The sequence below is a fragment of the Callospermophilus lateralis genome, chromosome 1, assembly GCF_048772815.1.
Source record: "Callospermophilus lateralis isolate mCalLat2 chromosome 1, mCalLat2.hap1, whole genome shotgun sequence".
In the NCBI taxonomy this organism is placed as follows: domain Eukaryota; kingdom Metazoa; phylum Chordata; class Mammalia; order Rodentia; family Sciuridae; genus Callospermophilus; species Callospermophilus lateralis.
This window is the reverse complement of record NC_135305.1, coordinates 207,726,311-207,746,554: the sequence shown is the minus strand read 5'-3', so window position 1 is coordinate 207,746,554 and position 20,244 is coordinate 207,726,311. Positions and strand designations below refer to the sequence as shown.

The 20,244-nt window shown below is 44.5% G+C and overlaps 1 protein-coding gene across 3 annotated transcripts in view; it reads right to left on the bottom strand.

The window, feature by feature from the left end:
• Positions 1-2,015: 2,015 nt before the first annotated feature.
• Klhl18 (kelch like family member 18) overlaps positions 2,016-20,244 on the bottom strand; it is a 52,959-nt gene continuing 34,730 nt past the window's right edge. For 2 of the 3 annotated variants that reach the window (XM_076844803.2, XM_076844820.2), the window contains 7 exons: positions 18,625-18,823; positions 15,396-15,556; positions 13,967-14,103; positions 12,217-12,454; positions 8,735-8,839; positions 6,305-6,416; positions 2,016-5,429 (listed from right to left, as the gene is read on the bottom strand). In XM_076844803.2, coding sequence (XP_076700918.1) covers positions 5,043-5,429; positions 6,305-6,416; positions 8,735-8,839; positions 12,217-12,454; positions 13,967-14,103; positions 15,396-15,556; positions 18,625-18,823 — 1,339 coding nt within the window. In that variant the 3' untranslated portion in view covers positions 2,016-5,042. The remainder of the gene's footprint in view (positions 5,430-6,304; positions 6,417-8,734; positions 8,840-12,216; positions 12,455-13,966; positions 14,104-15,395; positions 15,557-18,624; positions 18,824-20,244) is intronic. The other variant, XM_076844812.2, reaches the window with a different exon arrangement.

Sequence of the window (20,244 nt, the reverse complement as noted above, 5' to 3'; positions counted from 1 at the left end):
GGTGGTGACCAAGGAATGTGGAAATACTTGACTGTAGATATTCCAAGAAGTAGTTATTGAGGCTCTCCTTTGTGCCCAATGCTAGGCACACAATAATGGAGACTTCCAAGGAGCTGATCACCAAGCATGGACTAGCACAACAGACGAGCAAACAGGCCTCTGCGTAGGGACACCAAGCCTACCCTGTTGTTGCAGGGACAACACCTAAACTGAGACCTTGAAGGATAGTTTTAGGGAGGCTTTGTGGAAAGAAGTGCCATATTGTGGTGTCCCTTCTGCCATGAAATGGAATTTAGGTTTATATGAATTGTAAAACTAGAAAAAGAGAATTCACTAGGGAACTGAACTAGTCGTGTTAATGAGAAAAACATCTCTTTACCACATACTTGGGATAATTCTAAGACAACTGGATTAATATTGCATAAATTTTTTGGTTGTGTACAGTTATATTATTATGAAAACCAGCAGTGCTGGACTTTGGGGTGAAGAGAAGTGGGCTCTGAGGCTAGTTGTGAGAGAAGAGTCCAAAGAACAGAACACAAAACAAACTAAAAGCAGATGAGTCTTCTCACCAGTCTACTCTTTACCATGGTTCTGGTGGAGAGAGTTGCTGCTTATGTGGAAAGGCCTGCAAATACTTTATAAGCGTTTGGCTTTTCTCCCCCAGCACAGAGCCCTTAGATAATCTGGCTGCCTGATTTAGCACAAGGTACTCTCTTTTATGATCTTCTGCTCATTGCCCATCATGGTAGGGGCTGAGCTTTCCACACATTGGACCTGGAGGCTGGATGATTCTGTTGCTTCCGGATTGAAGGTGAACCAGACTGAGTATGAACATCTGCTCTTAATTCTTGACAGTACCACTGATGACTCAGGTTAGTTGACAGTTAAAATGAGTGATGTAGCGGGCACAATGGTACACATCTGTAATTCCAGCAATTTGGGAGGCTGAGGTAGGAGGATCACAAGTTCAAAGCCAGCCTGGGAAACTTAGCAATACCCTATCTCCTGAAATTAAAAAAACAGAAAGGGCTGGAGGTATAGCTCAGTAGTAGAATGCCCATGGGTTCAATCCCCAGTACTGGGCAGGGCGGGGTGGGGGGGGGGAGCTTCCTGCTCTTAGGGATTACTGAGAGGACCAAGTGAGAATTGAGTGGTTATGTGTGAAACATGGGGGCTATGTGGGATATAGCACCCTCCCCACAAAAAAGTTGCCATCCAAGAGTATCACCAATGGATGAGACAGACCACAAGCTGACTTTTCATATATATATATATATATATATAAAATATATGTATGTATTCCCCCTCAACCCCCAGTGTTGGGGGTGGAACCCAGGGCCTTGCACATGCCAGGAAAGTGCTCTACCATTGTGTTATACCTTAGCCCACAAGCTGACTTTTGGAAAAGCAGGAGTGATGACTCACATGTGTAACCAAAGAGAACACAATGTAACCTTAGGAAGGCAGATCTGGAACATGGCTGTATTTGGGTAAGTGGAAGCTAAAAGTAGTTCTCATCACCAAGTAATCTGGACCACCTCAGAGTGCTGAGCTGTACCCCAGTCCTGGGAACCCGCTTCTGAGGAGGGACCTAGAAATAAATATGTGGTTTGAAATTGTCCCAGCAGCTTTCATGTGTGTACCCAAGCACTTCTGCCCAAAAGCATAAAAAAGGAGCTGGAGGTATTGGTTTCCAGCAGTCAACAGGGCAGCTGTGTTCCATTAGGGAATTCTGGAGTTTTCTGACAGCTGAATGAAGAGAAGGAGAAACCTGAGAGCGATGGAGGGCTGGACAAGAACACAGATGCAGCAGCAACATACAAATGGAGTTTCCCCACCAGAGCTCATCTGATAAAAGACATCTTTTCAAAAGCTGCTTTTGCTGTATGTACACCTGGCATTTCCCTTATTTTCACAAGACTATTCATATTTTATCCAATATATTTATTCACTGAATTGCAGTAAAAATGATTTACTTATAATAGTTAAAAAATAAATCAGAAAAGAGCAAAAACTATTACTTGTGTTCTCTTTATTTCTCTTTGGTTTCTTAACACAAAAGACATGCGTTCCATAAATAAAAGATATTCTGTGAAATGATAAATTGGGGTGGAGGGGACTGAACTCCTACCCAGTCAGATCTCTCTGTTGTGAAGTCAAGAGGCTGGTCTTTAGCTCCTATCTGGCACAATTTCAGGTGAGACCCAGAAGGGGAGGCTCTGGGTGTCATCCAAGGTGAAGTGTCCAAGGACATGAAAGCCATAGTCCTCTGTTCAGAGGTGGGCTAGACCCCAAGCCCGCTGAGCAGAGTATCTGCCCTACTTTATTTGGGGTTACTGAGGATTGAACTCAGGGGTGCTCAACCACTGAGCCACATCCCCAGCCCTTTATAATATTTATTTAGAGACAGAGTTTTGCTGAGTTGCTAAGAGCCTTGCTTAGTTGCCGAGGCTGGCTTTGAACTCACAATCCTCCTGCCTCAGCCTCCCAAGTCGCTGGGATTACAAGTGTGCACCACCATACCCAGCTGCCCTACCTCCTTGTTAAAACCTTTCCAAGAGGCCATGCCTCTTCTTTTCATGGTGCTATTGGAAAGATTCCAACACTGAAGAGCCAGACCAGCCCTTTGGGATCTGACTGGGTGAGTGTAAAAAAATTAGTGTTTGCTCAGTTGTGCTCAGAGCCCAGATCAAAGCACTGGTTTGATCTTACATGGAAAACAGTGACCTCAGGTGTGCAGTGCAACTTCTACGGTAGGAGGTGGGAGTGGACTCAGGAAGGCCATCACAAGAGCAGCAGACTCTGGGAAATACCTATCATCCACAATGGCATCCTGAGGACCCAGCAAGACCTACTCAACAGCTACTAGATGAGCTCTTCACAATCCAGGCTCATCAGTGCTGCTTCAAATTCACAGACGAAAGGGTCCATAACAAGATGAGCACTGATACACTCTTCTTAACAGGAAATGCAGACCCCAACTTCCTTCAGAGTCTACCTCTGTAGACAAACCAATGGGGAGTAAGAAATGCTGGGGCTTCCCAAGAGCCCAGGCTGTATCAGCTACCAGATTGTTGAGTCTATTAAAATAAAAACATCACTTTCAAGTGCTTGTAGCAGAGGCCCAGCTCCTAAGTTGCAGGCAACAAAGGTCCTTCCCTCTGAGTACATGGCGATTGCACACACAGGTGAACCTGATGGTCCTGGGGTGGGAAGACAGCCCCAGCTCCAGCTTCTGAACAGGCTTCCAGGCCACTCTAGGAAGGCAGCAGAGGACAAGAAACCAAACAGGTGGAGAGTGGGACCCTAAGACTCAGTCTTGTGCTAAAAGGAATCGTATCCTCTTTTAGTCCTTTACTGGAAGAATTTTAGAAAACCAGATTTTGGCAGCAGCAGTTGAAGGACAGCCCCACTGCCCAGTGCACTGGTAATAAAAAAAGTCCTCCTTTTTGGGTCCTGCTGTGCTACATTAAGGTCCCGTCCAGGGGGTAGGAGGAAGGAGCATAGAGTCTTTTCACGAGGTCATTTGCCAAGAATAGAGGAAAAGATATAAAATCTGTTTTTTGCAGCAGCAAAAGATTCTTTCAGCCTTTTGTTTTTTTATGTCATAAAGCCAGCTTTGCTTGAATATAAAGATCCACCTTGCTGGTTGGTCTGCCAAGGAATACAGGGAAGACAGACCCCTGGAATTGGCGATTTGATGGTGGAACAGTGGAATGGCAGGGCAGATGAGGTTACCAGACCAAGCTAGCTCATGGCTGGTAGAAGGAGCAAGCCCCTGGTTAAGTTCTAGAGGTACGAATGGCAATGTGCCCCAGCAACATTATAATGAGGAAAATTATACAAGAATGATACATGGGCAAATAAGAGTCTGTGAAATGCCGTTTCCTGCTGGTCAAAAAAGGAAGGAATGTAAGTGGGAATGGGGAATCTGAATGAGTGCTGTGGTGGCAGTGGGAGATAATCACAGGGGCATCTGGAGCCTTCGGCGACAGCCAGGAGCTCCCACCTAGAAGAGTGGCAGTAATTCAGCAGACTTGCTAAGCCTACAATTAAAAAAGTCCTCTGATGGTGGGTGTGGAAGACAAACCCCATGAGCACCTTGCTCTAGGACCAGTCGAGAACGCACTGATTCCAGACACAGTGGGGCTCAGAGGGAACCCCATCTTCTTTGCGAGGCCTCAGGACCCTGGGATCCGAATATGGGAGTAGATACCGCCATGCTCGAGTTTGACGGTTTTCCGTTTAAATATATATTTGCCTTTAGTGTCTTTATATTTTCTTCCTGCAAAAAATTGTTCACTTAAAAAAAAAAAAGGTATTTTATTTCCAGTTTCTTTCAAGTGTTTCTTTGTTTAAATTTCCTTCAGTTTCTTTCAAGTATCATTTTTCCCTTCTGATTCTCTTGGGCAAGATGAAAAAGATCTCATTGAAATCCCAAAATTAGACATGGGAAAGACTTCTGTCCTCCCTGCTTACCCAGAGACAAGGATGAAATCCTCGGTGCACTACGGTGGAGGAAGAAGCATGCTTGTGTGCCACGAGCACGCTGCTGTAGTTGCACCATCGTAGGCAATAAGAACACTTGGGTGTGTCCTTTCTCTCCCAGCTAGACCCCACAGTTTTCAACAGCCCTGGCCGCTGTAGCCTTCCCTGGCAAACTGGCCACAAAATGGCAGAACAAGCAAGTGAGGAGCATCAGATGGAAGACCTTCGGCAAATGGGCGGCTCGCTGACCTGTGGTGGGAGCGAGCTGGGCTTGGATGGAGCCTGTGGATGCGTAGACCAGCAAAGCAGTTCTGTGTCACTGGCTGTGGGACCCAGAGGGGCTTCTGTCCTGTGCTGTACGTCTTGATGATTCAGGGTCACAAGGGCTGCACAGTGAGGGAGGACTAAAGCACCTGTAAAAACTGTACCTCTGGTAAACTCATATTTCACCCCATCTTCTGGTCCACAACCTCTCCTGAGAGGGATTGTCCCTGGAAGGAAGCGCCTATGTTTGTACCAGGTCCCTTCCCCACCATATCCCATCCTCTGTCTTAGATGGTGAGAAGAGGGATGCAGCCCACACCAACCCCTCCCTCATGGCATGCCATAGGGGCCATGAATGTCCAGCGGTCCGTCTCTGGGTCATACATCTCCACTGAGCTTAGGTTCGACTGCCCATCATAGCCCCCTACAGCATACAGGCGCCCACAGCTGGCCACAAGGGAGACCCGGCTTCTCCGTGTGTGCATGGGTACCATTAGGCACCATTGATCTGCCACAGAGCTGTACATCTCGGTGATGCTGAGGAAGCCAGAGCCATCGTAGCCTCCACAGACAAACATCTTGCTTCCCAGGGAGGCAGCGCCATGTCGACAGCGCTTGTTAAGCATGCCAGCTGCTGGGTGCCAGGTGGCTGTGTGGTGGTTGTAATGCTCCACCTGTAGTGGGGAGAGAGGCACAAGTAAAGGACAGTCAGAGACAAAGCCTGACCGTTAGGTGGCCTTACAGGGCACAGAGGCCCACGTGGAATCAGACTCTGGGGGATCCTGGGAAAGGAGCTTGGCCAGTAAGCTCTGGCTCTGATGCTCTTCCTTGGCTGTGTGCCTGCTCTCAGGCATGTGGAGGCAGTAAGAGAGGATCACTGAATATGACTTCTGGGTACATCCAAGGATGTCCTGCTAGGTAATGACAGAGCTGGGATGAGAGCAGGATCTCTGGACTGTCCAGAGGGCTCTAGGGAACTATTTTTTAAATGGTTGTTGAGCATTTTTAAAAAAAAATTTTTGGTGGTATTGGGATTGAATCCAGGGGTCCTTTACCACTGAGCTATATGCACAGTCCTTTTTGTTTTGAGACAGGGTCTCACTAAGTTGCTGAGGCTGGCTCTGAGCTTGCAGTCCTCCTGCCTTAGCTTCCTGTGTCGCTGTAGCTCAGATTATAGGTGTGTGTCACCATACTCAGTTGCTGCTGAGCTTTTAAAAATCATAATTGTAATTTCAAACAAAATATCCAGAAGAGTTATAACTTTATTCAAATTCATGCTTACTTTGGGTAGAAATTTCAAAAGGTCTTTTGTGGTATTCCACAGACAGCTAAATGGGTTTGGGGGATAGCAGTGACTACACTTTACCCCTCCTTTGTGAACACTGGCTCTCCCTCTCTAGAAATTAAGTATTTCCGAGGATGAATGACACAGGCTGAAACCTCACTAGGTGATGTTTTATCCAGCAATGGCAAGGCTGAAATATTCCTCAAAATACTCTCAAAGATACAAGGAGTAGGTGCCCTTAGCCCAGGAGGAGCTCAAACTCACACTGTTGAAGATCTGTAAACCGTCATGGCCGCCCGAAACATATATCCTGCCCTCAAAGATCGTAACCCCAGCAGCACTGCGGTTTGAGCTCATAGAGGTCACCACTGTCCACCTTCAGAAAAAGTCAAAACAGGAGGAGGGAATGAGATTCAGTTTTCCTGTCCTCCTAAGACAGCTTAGCAAGTTCCTGATGAACTGTGCTAGGTCTCCTGTGCCCTGGACAATCTCCCCACATTTTTTTTTTTTTTTGACAGGGCCTCACTAAGTTGCCCAGGCTGGCTTTGAATCCACTTCCCTCAGACTCCCCACTTGCTGATGCTAGGATTACAGGCTTGTGCCACCATGTCTGGCTAACTTTCCCTACCAGTTATTGCCTTTCTGACCACTTCTGCTGCTTCTCACCTGAGCTTCAAACCCATAGCCCAAGTTCTCTGTTCATCACCATGAACACTCAAAATCAGCATATCTCAAACCGTTTTTCCTATACAGATGCTCCTCTGACGAACTCACTGGTCCTGTTAGTGGAAGCTTCAGCTACCTAATTTCTTTATTTATAAAACCCCAGCATTTATTTGGCTTTTTCTCCCTCACCCTCAACATTCTTGTGGTCCCTAAGTCCTGGCTGGTCTGTCTCTTGGTCATTAGTTGTCCCCATTCCCACTGTCACTGTCTACTTTTGGTCCTTACTTGGACCAAAAAAATCTGGACTAAAAAAAAATCTCTTAGATGGATTGGCTTTCTGACCTTTCCCACTCAAAGCTCATATAGCCAGGGGAATTGTACCTCCAGTGGCTCCTCATTGTCTCCTTTCAGGCATAATCTAAGTTTCTTAGTGTGTTTATTTACCAGATAGTCTTCACCTATCTTCCCTTTACCCTTACAACATACCACCCATATCTGCTATCTTTCTTCCACACTCCACACCCCTACTCCTAGATCCTAACTGCTGCTGTTCTTGATTACAGTGAACACATTCTTTTTTCCCCTGTACTGGGGATTGAACTCAGGAGTACTTTACCATTGAGCACTTTACCACATTCTGATCTGTTTTTTTTTTTTTTAATTTTGAGACAGGGTCTAAGTTGCTCAGGGTCTCGCTAAATTCCTGAGGCTGGCCTTGAACCTGTGATTCTCCTGCCTCAGTCTCCTGAGTTGCTAGGATTACACTTATATGCTGCTGTACCCAGCTTATAGCGGGCACATTCGTATCTGAGCCTCTCTTCTTGTTGTCTCCCTGGCTATCTATGCTCATCATGAGCACCTCCTACTGTCTATCCATAATAGATCTCATGTTAGAAGACATTCCTATCACCTTGTCTTTCCCTCAAAGCCAGGGAAGAAGAGGGCCAAGGGCTCCAAACTCAGGGCTCCACATAGGATGATCACAATGCATCCACAGCCCACCACACTGGGTATTACTTATAGAGTCTTTTTTTTTTTTTTTTGGAGTACCAGGAAGTGTGTTTTTTTTTCCTTGGAGGGGGTTCCAATTAGTTATACATGACAGCAGAATGCATTTCAACCCTTGTACACAAACAGAGTACAACTTTTCATTTCTCTAGTACTTACAGGGTCTTGAACATAAAACTTGCTGCCCAAAGCTAGTAAGTTGGTTAAGAGACAGAATATTAGCTTAAAAGCATTCTGATTGGTCTATCCAACTCATTTGCTTAGGTTTTGCTACATGAGAAGATTCAAATGTTGAAATAAAAAAATTCTGGCTAACCCTGTCAGTGTTTTCCAAAGACTGTTGTGCAAAATTATGCCACAAGATGGCGACAGGTTTTACACAACACCTATTAAACAGAGTTCTCTACCACAGAATTTTCCAGAGCCTTTGCAATGCTAATGTGATTATGGAAAGATAAGGATTCTGGTGGGATAGAAGACATCCACATCTCCCAAGTTTATTTAACTATGTAACTTTTTTCTTCTTTTTCCAAATCATACCCTACTGGCTTTGGAACATACTATACTGTTCATCTATTCTTATCCTCTTTTGCCTACCTTTCCATTAAAATGGGCTGATTTAGCTAAGAGGTACAGACCATTAAATAAATGTTTCCAATTTCTAGGAAAACCATTGTTTTAAAAATGTATCTATCTTGGGCTGGGGATGTGGCTCAAGCGGTAGCCTGCTCGCCTGGCATGTACGCGGTGCTAGGTTCAATCCTCAGCACCACATACAAATAAAAATGTTGTGTCTGCCGAAAACTAAGAAATAAATATTAAAAAATTCTCTCTCTCTTTAAAAAAAATGTATCTAACCATTCATTAATTTAATCAAGGGTTAATAAATAACTAAATTACTAAAAGGGACAAAATAGTACCACATTTTCTACCTTCAAAAGGCTTAAATAAAAAACTGCAGCTCTAATTTTTAAATGGTGTAGTAAGCTCAAGTTGCCCCAGGGAGTTGGGGATCCTTACTTGTCTGTCTCAGGTGAGTAGGTCTCCACAGAGTTGAGGGAAGAGTTGCCATCGTAGCCTCCACAGACGTAGATCTGCCCGTCCAGCACAACTGTCCCCATGGCACTGAAACAGATAGAGCTGTCATCCAAGATGAGCCTTAGACTTCCTAGAGCAGCCTTTCATGCCCACTGAGAAATTAAACTATCACTCTTTCTAGACCTAAATCTCAGGTACATGCTTAAGTAAAGGTGTAAAATTGAAGCCACTGAGGCTGCTCCATAGTTCCTCTTATGCCCTGCAGCCCTGGGCTAGCTCCCCTTCCAGCTGGTTTCAGTTCTCAATCTGCCTGAAATGCTCATCATTCTGAGGTGAGGCCCAGGTCAAATTCCTCTCTCCTCCTCCTCCAAAGCTGTCCTGGATCCCTCAGCCAGAATCACTCTCCCTCAGCCCCATGCCCCCAGAGTGGCTTCTTTATCACAGCACTTGTCACAATCATTCATTCACTCATCAGCAGCTACTCTCAAGGCATGCCATCTTAGGTGCCAGCTTTAGAAGCTCCCACCCTCAAGGGTTTTATGTTCTGGCATGATGGGGTGCCAGGAATCTATTTGCCATCTCTCACCAAGTGGGGACCTTCTGGAAGACCTCAAATTCATCTGTGTGCCCTCAACAGTATTTTTGTTGTGTGTTTTGTGCATAACTGGCTTTCACTTTACCTCTGTCTTTTCACATTCAATTCACTATAAATGTGTTTCTTTACACGCATGACCCTAATCTGTCTCTGTGGGTTGATGCTTCAGCTTCTGCTTGTTGTACATTTATTATATGTGTCAGGTACTCCATGCTTGCTATTTCCAATCCTCACCACACCCTGCAAGGAAGCAAGGATCACAAATTGCAGATTAAGTGAGCTGCTAGCTTGGGGAATAGGGCTTTTTTTTCTCAAGGCTGCCTTGGAAGAGGTGTGCCTTGGATTTAAATGACACAAGCCCAACTCCCTGCTCCTCACCTGATAGGCTCTCTTAGCACTAAAGACGGGGTGGGTGGTGGTCTGGTGCAATCATAATTTTCCACTCTATACAAGCCTTATGAGAAATACCAAGCTGCCGGATTCACTGTTTTTAAACATGATGACTAAAAATGAATCTGGATGTCTAACAAATAGGAAAATAAAATACACCAGGGTTACTGATACCTTTCAAGTATACACAGCAAATTAATTTGATCCACATAATGTCCCTTTGAGGGACACAGTATCAGACCCTTTGAAGGACACAGTATCAGATGCTTTAAACCAGCCTGAAGGAGAAAAGGGACTTATCTTAGACAAGGACTACAGGAAGATGACAAATTCCTTCTAGATATGGACATGAATCTGACATAAAAATTAAGTAATAATTCAAGAGTTCAACAGTGATATGAGAATGAATATATGAGATCAACTACAAAATAAGTGGTAAAGACAAGTGTAAGGAGATAAGAGAAAGTGCTGATTTGTGTGGACTGGCATAGTCTACTGCAGGAAAGCTCCGAGACTGCGGAGAGATGGCATGGAAAATGAGCAGAAAGGAGGCTGCGCTAACTGGCAGGATGGAGAGCTGTGTGGGAGGTTAGGAGAGAAACGACCAAGAAACATTTTAGGTAACCTATAATTTCAAAGGGATGAAGTGGAACGGGGCCCTGCAACCTAATACCAGGGCATTAACCATAGTGAAGGAGAGAAATACCCAGAGGACTTTCTTCCCAGACAACACTTCAAATTCACCAACATTGAAACAAGGAAGTGGCCCAGAACAGACACACAAGGAATGCCAAGTGACTACTGAGACAGCAAAAAAGCCACTTAAGGTTGGGGATGTGGGGCACTGCATCCTTCAATCACAGAAAGTTGCAAAGTGTCCAAGGGGCAGAGGGAGAAACATCAAGGTGGGGGTAGGTGGTGCGAATAAAGGAACTGTGAAAGCATTCTTGGGAAGTGCAGACCTTATGTACATATTTTTTTCTTCCAAAATGAACCTACTTGATCCCTTTGTGAATCTGGTCTTTAATTGCTACAAAGATTCCTCCTGGCTTGTGGTCACATGCTAATACTACTGAATGTGGAACATGTGTATCATGGCCATTAACTTTTATGTGGCAAAGGACTTTCTTGTTAACTCTTCTTCCTTATCACACATACTGTCATTTGATTTCTCTCTTTTTTCCTTTCCAGTCACATGCTCTTACAAGTGGACACCCTGAGGCATGGAAAGGTGAAGGGGTCTTTGAGGCAAATACTTAGATCACAGAATTACAAAGCAGAAAGACCAATAAAGAGCAAATGGTCCCACTGGTTTTCAAATGTCCCTTTAAAAGAAATTCATGTAGCTTCCCCCCTTAAAACGGGGTCTATGTCAAGGAAGCTTAAAATGCAAAAGGGAAAAATACACAGCTGTTCTGGTTAAGTGGGTAGAGACTAGGACTGCTTTCCTTTCTCCTGTCAGTCTTCTGAGGAAAGACATCAGAGCACCATGTGAACCCACTCATTTATTTTAGTGACCTCACAGGGACAGAAGAGCAAAAGAACTTGTCCAGTGACATCCCTTGGGCAGTATGGGCCTTCTCACTGCCCGAGCACATGTCTGACATAAGGAAAAATGCTGCCTACCAGTTCTGCATTGAGAAAGCTCAATGCAGGAACTACTGGGATATCCTCTAATCCCACTTGTTATTCAGGAAATGTGAGCAGGCAACAAGTAGCTAGAATGTGTTCAGTGACGTAAAAACGTGGTCCATCTTGCCACAATACCTATGTGACCCTGAAGTAAAAAACACTACTTTGTTTCATATATTCCCTGGGCAGCGGGAACACACATGAAGCAAGAGTCCTTGGAGAAAGAAAGTATAAAGAAAAACACTTTGGATTTCCTTTTATCACTAAGAAAGTTAAATCCAGGCTGGGGTTGTGGCTCAGCGGTGGAGCACTCCCCTAGCGTGCGTGAGGCCCTGGGTTCAATCCTCAACACCACATAAAAATAAATAAATAAACAAAATAAAGGTATTGTGTCTAATCAAAAAATAAATATTTAAAAGAACTCTCTCTATAAAAAAAAAATTAAAAATAGTAAAAAAAAAGAAAGTTAAATCCTCCTTATTCTTCAGGTTTCAACTTTAATCCCACCTCTTCCCTGAAATCTTCCAGATGTTCCAGTCCAGTTTCTCTCCCTCCTTGAATCTTCCACAAAACATATTTTCAGTCCTTATCTGGCACTTAAATAACAATACAACTTCCACATGTCCATGTCTTGTTTCCCCAGGTTCCTCAAAGGACAAGGCAGGTATTTTATGTTTAAGCAGATGGGGGCTCACTCCCAGGAGGTGCTGGCAGAGACTGGCCTGGCTGCAAGACCTTCCCAGGCCAAAGCTTGTATTTTACTTTATTACGTGCCCCTGTTCGTCTAGCATGGCGCTCCCCAGATGCTCAGTGTGTGTGCTCGGCCTGCACATGGCTTCCAGAATACCTTCTCTTGCTATTCATGCTCCCCACTCTCGTCCATGTGTCCGTCTCTGGGTTGTAGGCCTCCACAGTGCTCAGCCGTAGCTGGCCGTCATATCCCCCGATGGCATAGAGAAGCCCGTTCACCACAGCCACACCCACCCGGCTGCGGGCTGTTGTCATGGGATGGCACTTCTCCCAGCGATTGGCGACGGGATCGAATACTTCCACCACATTCAGGGAATCACCTGCATAAAAATTTGCTACTCAAATTAAAACAAATGAGACCACTTGTTTAGATCATAGCTATTGGGCATTGATTATATGGAACATTTGACTTGATTCTATTAGCTCTCTTCCCATAGAATTACTCAGGGCCCAAGTGCTCCATGCAGAAATTTTAGCCATGGTAAACTCTGATTTTCTTTAAGGAAAATCAGAATCACATAGGAAGCATTTACTTTATTGAGATAGTACTTTTCGGTTACCATCACCTGCCTAAAGTCAAGGATAAAGCAATTGGATACAGTTTCTCTAACTCAGGAGGCATGATCAGAGGGAAGTTGGCATTTGGATCCCAATGCCAACTTTCACTTCTTGATGAGTAAACCTAGGCAAGTTGTTTTGTGTCCCCATTCTGTTTCCTACATGAAATTTTTGGCACAGCTGCCATGAGACTACATGACAGAATAGATACAGTACATGGCTCTAGAATATACTTAGTGCTCAATAAATAATATTCACAGCAGTAAGAAATGATAATTCCAACTCTACCCTTTTTGATCAGGTTTTTATGACAATCAATTAAAATAATTCCTTCCTTGGTATATGCTGCTTTGGGACACTTAATACTTGCTACACTCCAGTATTCACTGAGTTAACAACTTACTTCTTTTGATCATATGGTTAACAAGCAGAAGACTAGTACCCACCTCTCCTTAGCTTTCTTTTTTTTTTATTTTAATTTTTTTAGTTGTAGATAAATACAATATCTTTATTTATATATTTATTTTATATGTGGTGCTGAGGATCCAGTCTAGTGCCTCACATGTACTAGGCAAGTGCTCTACCACTGAGCCACAACCCCAGCCATCTTTAAGTTTCAATTAAAACCAGAATGGCTCAGGACTGCCCACCAACTCTTACTGAAGAGGACAGGGCCCATGGGGCATTTCTGAAAACCTGACTGTATGATACAAGAGCTGCCACTAACACAAGACTTGTGAGTTTTTCACAGGAGGTGATATATAGGGGTGAAAGTAAGAAGGATTACTGATAGTGGCAGAGTAGCATATTTGGATAATCTTCTTTCTCTTGGTAACATTCTCAAAGTCTAACTTCAGAGATCCATTGATTCAATGTGAATAGTCTGATTATAAAACTGGGTCTCTGTATCCTGGCTAGGGCTGAGTAAATGCTATAGTTAATGTGGTATTAGTGAAGCATGATGCTTCGGAAATAGGACATTTGATTTCTAGTCTTTTCTCTGCCCAAAGCAACTTGTGTGAACATAGTGAAAGTTATCTGGGCCTCAATTTCCTCATCTGTAATGTGAAGAGGCTGGGCCTCAAGGATAGCTTAAGGCTCCTTAGCACTGACATTAGGATTCAATAGTATGAATACAGGACAAGTGCTAACCACAGAGCCATTACATCAGTCAGGGGAGGGGAGGTGACAGCACAAAGGAGAGAAAGCACAATGGCCAGGTAGGTTGACTGTACTTCTTTTTTCATGGAGCCCCAGGTAGAGCTCTGCAAAAGGGAGTTGCAAGATACCTGCTGAGTTGAGGCCTCCTACAGCGTAGATAAGCCCAGCGATGGATGTGCAGCAGCGAGGCCGAGTTCTGAAAGCGGGTAGGTGTGGCCGGCGCTCTGGCATGAGGTGATAGTCCTTCGCTTCATCTACAAGGTCCCTGGAATAACATGCAAGGTGCTAGGACAGGAGGTATCCTCAGCCCTTAGTCCACAGATGCACTTCTGAGCCTGGCTTCTCTACCCTCAACTGCAAGAAAACCTGAGAAAAGTTTTCTGGAAAGTTTGGTCTCAAAGAATCCAAGTGAGATCTCAGGAAGCCATGTACAGCTGTTGAGACATGCTCAAATTGAAGGAGCAAGACAAATAAAACTCATCTCAGCTAGCGTAACCAGAACAATTGTCTTCTAATAAACACAGACTGAGGAGTGAGAAAAACAGGGTGTTGGCTAAAACAGCTGGGCTAGGGGAGGCTCAGCAAGCAGTCTGCATCCTAATGCTGGCTAGATCTACCTCTTTCTTTCCACCCCATGACTGAACCACAGCACATACCTTGTAATCAATTATCTCTCACCTGCACTGTGACTGCAGCCACCAACTGTTCTGGATGGATTTCCCTGCCTCCAATCTGCTTCTGCAGCACCCCCTCCACACTATAGTCTATGCTGTTCTTCTAAGAACTTTGATAGCTATGCATTGCCAACAGCATTGTTCACACTCCTCAAGAGCACTCTTGGGACTGCTGGTCACAGGGTGCCAGCTACTTTACATCTTCACACTACCTGCACCAAGCCATTGACTTTCTCCTGAACCAGTTGATCTCAACTAGGTGTGAGAAAATGAAGGAGAGTTACATATGTGCAAAAATCTTGTCAGCAAAGGAGGGAAAAAATTCACTGCTGTGGGTATGACAAGCAATTTGGAGGATGGACATTTTTCTCTGCTGCTCTAATTTTATACACTACGTCATGTCATCAGTGCTTTTCTCTGGACAGAAGTTTCCCATGCCAGTAATTTGTCCTCCCCTCACCCATCACTTAGATGCAAAGCCTACACCCACAGCAGGACAGTGCACTGACCCGTATTTACTGAAGGGGTTAAGAGCCGCAGGAAGTCCCATTTGTACCACCAGTACGGGCAGGGCCAGGGCAGGAAATATAGATTGCTTGTACACTCACAAGAGCTCAGTGGATGAAGACGCTGGAGTATACTCAGATAATTTAGGGGAGAAAAGCCCTTCTGCCTTGATGCTCTCACATGTACATTTTTCTGCCCAGTGTAAGACTCAGGCTCCTTCCACTTCCTCTTCCATTCTAGACAGAGGACAGATCAATCTGTGTGCCATGAATTAGAACACTCCAAATCCTTCCTCCCCTGAGCTGGACTAGGTGGCCAAATCCTCTTCTCTGCATAGACCCTCAGCATTGTCCTGTGCAAGTCTGCCCTTGCTCACCTGCATTTGTGGCAGCAACGCACCAGGTCATCTTGCTGCACTCGATCTGACAGGAACTGGGGCCGGCAGAGAGGCAGGCGAATATTGGACAGCAGCTCTGGCAGGCAGGGCCCCCTCTGTTCCCGGTCATATCTGACCCAGGCCAATGCAGCTTCAAAGACCTAAAGAATGGGTGTTGTAGCAGCAACTCAGAGGATACACCCCTACCCCCAATCTCAAGCCCTCCACTTCCTATACTGAAACCCATCAACGTTTCCTCCTAATTGTCTCCTGAATCTACTGCTCTCTCTCCAACTCCCAGCTACTCTATTTGGCCCAGTCTTTTTTTTTTTTAAAGAGAGAGGGAGAAAGAGAGAGAATTTTAATATTTATTTTTTAATTTTTGGCGGACACAACATCTTTGTTTGTATGTGGTGCTGAGGATCGAACCCGGGCCACACGCATGCCAGGCGAGCGTGCTACCGCTTGAGCCACATCCCCAGCCCTTGGCCCAGTCTTTTGTAATGCAAACTGTTATTCTAACAGCTTCCTAGCTTTCATTATGATTTCCTAATGACAAACTGTCAATGATACAATTTTCATTCCTGCATCACAACAAAATGCCTGTTTCTCTCCTTTCCTGCTGCTCCTGTACCCTACCCCCTCTAAACTCCCTCTACACCTCCCTCTACTCTAGCTAAGCTGGGCCTTGATTCCCCTGTTCTGTGAACATCTCTTAGAATGTCCTCTCCTCTCCTCCTTTTTGTCTAAATGTTTTTCTCCTTTCTCTAAGGCCTAGCTTGAGATCCATGTTCTCCAAGGGTCCTTCCTTAATGGCCCCAGCCACAAAATTATCTCCCTTTAAAAACTGGGCTGGGTTGTGGCTCAGAGGTAAAGCAAGACCTTGGGTTCGATCCTCAGCACCACATAAAAATAAATAAATAAAATAAAGGTATTAAAAAAAAAAAAACTTAGAGCCCTTACAATGCATCACTCAAATAAATGTGAGCTGCCTCAGTCATACTAATTAGCAGAAGAGCTAGGGAGAGAATATCCTATTCTTGGAATAAGGCTCCACTCTTCCCTTCTAAATGATGGTGCCCATACTGCCAAACCCAGGGGTCATTTCCGATCACTAATTAATATTCAGGAGTCAAGGACTCTTAGACATTCAGGAAATTAGATAAGTTGTGCCTAATATGCAACAGTTTTCCTCCCAGACCCGGGGCTCCTGATGAAGCCCAGCTCCATGGCAGGCCACGTCAAGGCCACGTCAATATTTGATATTCAATCAAATATCCCAAGGGGCTTGGCCTTTGGTTAGACTTCTCTATTGACCAGGCCTTTCGGCAGTGAAGATCTTGGTGCCTGCAGGGCCAGGTCCAAACTCCTTATTCTCACACTCAATGCCCTTCACTGCCAGCCCTCCCCACCCTGTACCCAGATATGACAGCTACTCATCATTCTCTTAAGGCAACTTGCACAATGCCTCAGGAACAGAAAGCATTGTCTTTTGTTCCTCTCTGGCTACCAACACCCTATGTTCTCATTTTAGTTTTCCTGAACCATTCCAAAAAGATCTGTCTACTTTGTCCTTGGAGGACCCTGTGGTTGCCTAAACCTCTCTCTGCCAATAGCCTCACCCTCCCTGAGGACTATAACTGGTTTTATCAAGAGATTCCCATCTTCCACAGTTTCAAGTAAATGACCACTAATCACCACCTCAACCCTTCAGTTCAGGAATTGACTCCCATCAGTCTTTGACACTGTTCCCCACCTCCTTTTCAGCTCCCCATATCTAGCCTATTTCCTTGCCTCTCCACCAGCATGGGCTACATGGGTTATTATGTAGGTGCCCCCAATTCTCATGCCACATTCCTCTCTCAGTCACACTCATCTGGAAAAAAAGATCTCTAACCCAGTAAGATCTAGTTCTTCAAGTTCGATTCAACCCTATTCTGTACCGACATCAGTACATGTGGCTGACCACACAATGGAGCTGACCAGTTTATTTTAAAAATTTTACTATAAATTTGCTTCTTTTTCTTTTTTTAATTAATTTTTTTTGGTATTTGTAGATAAACAAAATGCCTTTATTTTCTTTGTTAATTTTTATGTGGTGCTGAGAATCAAATCCAGTGCCTTGTGCATGGTAGGCAAGTGCTTTGCCACTGGGCTACAGCCATACCCCCAAATCTGCTGCTGCTGCTGCTTCTTCTTGTTCTTTTTTTTTTTTTTTTTTTTGGTGATGCTGGGGATTGAACCCAGGGCCTTTTGCAAGCACTCTACCAACTGAGCTATATCCCCAACCCCACAAAACTGCTTCCTATCACCAGGTGTAGTGGTGCACACCTTTAATTCCAGTGGCATGGGAGACTGAAGCAGGAGGATTGCAAGTTCAAGGCCAGCCTTAGCAACTTAGTGAGACCGCATCTTAAAATAAGAAAAAGGCTGGAGATGTGGCTCAGTGGTAAAGCATCTCTGGGTTCAATCCTCAGTACTCCCCAAAATAATAATAAAATAAAAAAATGCTTCCAATCAAGCCCTCTTCATCTGCCTGGCAGTGTCCATTTACTCTCCCATAGAAGACTGCTTCATATCCTTTCATCTCTCCTCACCTTACTCAGAAGAGAATGCCAATAAGAAGCAGCATCTCAAAAAAAAAAAAGCATTTCCCTCTGTTGTACCTGTGTGTGTGCGCACCCCAACCTCTCCTCCCTGCATCTGGGTGTGGATGGCAGTGCTCCTATCAAATACACATTCCCTGCCCTAAACTCTGTCTCTTTTCACTCTAAAATATCACCCAGTAACTATTCTTCCATTTCTCTACCTGTTTTTGTCTCTTCTGGAAAAGTCCCATCAGAGTCAAGTATGTAGTAATTTCTTCCACCTTAAGAAAAACAAACCTCTCCTGACTGCCACAATGTTATCCTCTTCCTCAGAATAATACTCTTTCACAAAATTATCTAAGCTTATTATATCCAGTTCACGGCAATATCATTTCTGATAGTAAATACTGAAAATAGCCCAAATACCCAAGAATAAGGGAAGAAAGTGGGGTTGATAAAATAAACAGAATATTATTTAGACACTAAAATATATGAAAAATTTTCATGAAAATTACTTATAATAAAACCATCTGTCTATATGTCATGATCTTAATTTTGTGAGAAAGAAAATAACAGAAAACACTGATGGAAAGAAGAGCATACACTGTGTCACGTGTGCAAACTGCCACTGTGTCACCGACCTGTTCCTCTGACTTTACATTCAGCTCATCCCGGGACAGGAGCTCGAGCACATCCTCCAAGGGCAGGGCTAGGAACTCTTCTGACATGGACACCTCCACAAAGTGCTGGTGGATGAAGCTGTTGGCTGCGTCGTACAGCACGGCACACATCATTGTCTCTGCAAACTGGCGCACACCCAGGCAATTTTTTGGGTGAAGTCTTTTGGCATAAGAAAAGATGAAAAGAAAAAAACCAGAGGCAAGAAGAATGTTTGATTATTCTAAGGGTGGTTCTGGGTAGAGGTACAGAATAAAAACAAATTTTGGCCTCAATTTTGTTGGAAACCCCTTGTGACACCAGGTGCACCTCTCTGGTACTCAACATCAAAAGTATAAAATAAAGATGGATTATCCTCAAAGGCCTTTGCTTCTTGGACCTGGTGATCTGTGTCAAGGTGGAATGGGCTCTTGGGAAGTCTTGTGAAGTAACTATCAGAGAAGGCCCTGAAGTTCTGTGGACAAAGGCTCTGTGGACCTAACTCTTCAACTCTGAAGAGTTAGGTCCACAGAGCCTTTGTCTGTCTAAAAAAGAATCCCAATGTTAGAAGCATCATCTATCCCCATGGTTTAAACTCATTCTACAACTTCAGGGCCTTTTCTTGGTGACCAGAGGTAGGGTAATGCTCTAGACCGTCAACCAGGAACAGCAGCAGCTGTATGTGGCAGATGGGTTTCCCAGCATGTGGCTCTCCTGCCCGCTTCTCTGACAGTTACTTCACAAGACTTCTCGAGGGCCCAATCCACCTGGACACAGATCACCAGGCCTGTACTCGCCTATAATCACTGTTCAGCATCTTTTAGTGTCTACTAGTGTCTGAATTCACTGTTGAAAGTGAAGACCTGAAAAGCCCCTAGGTGGTGCTGTTGTCCCTTGGCAAAGCTGTGAGAACGGCCAACTTAATCCTTCAAGAACAAACTGTTCTTCAAATTTTATGGGAACAAAGAAATGAACTAAAACTGGTCTGTGTCCTTAAACATAGAAATGAATAGGAAAGGGCTGGGGCTGTAGCTCAGTGGTAGAGTGCTAGCCTCACATGTATGTGGAAGGCACTGGGTTCAATCCTCAGCACCACATAAAAATAAAATAAAGGTATTGTATCCACCTACAACTAAAAAAATATATATATAAAAAAAGAAAGAAATGAATAGGAAAGATAGTTGTACCCTACATATCCCCATGCACCCCTCCAGCCTGACCCAGAAGTCATCCCAAGGCAGGCACAAGCCTGGCTCTGGAGCTACACTGTCACTATTAAGTCTCCATCTACAAAACCAGATATGGTACCATTGAAAATATTCACCTTTCACCTAGCAGATGAATGCCCCTATATGTGAGGCATCACTACCAGTTATCATGACTAAAAGCACACGTTTGTGAGTACCACACAGACAAAATGAGGACAGCAGGTTGGGTCCACATAGCAGCCACTTGAGTTGGTAGAGTGGGAATAGGGAAGGGGGGGGTCAGCTCTAACAGGTGATGAGGTTCAAAATGGCAGAGCTGAGGCAGAAGGAATACTGGTCTTAAGGCAAGTGACCCGGTGATCAGAGGAGGCTCAGGTGAAGGCTGGCCTAGGAGAG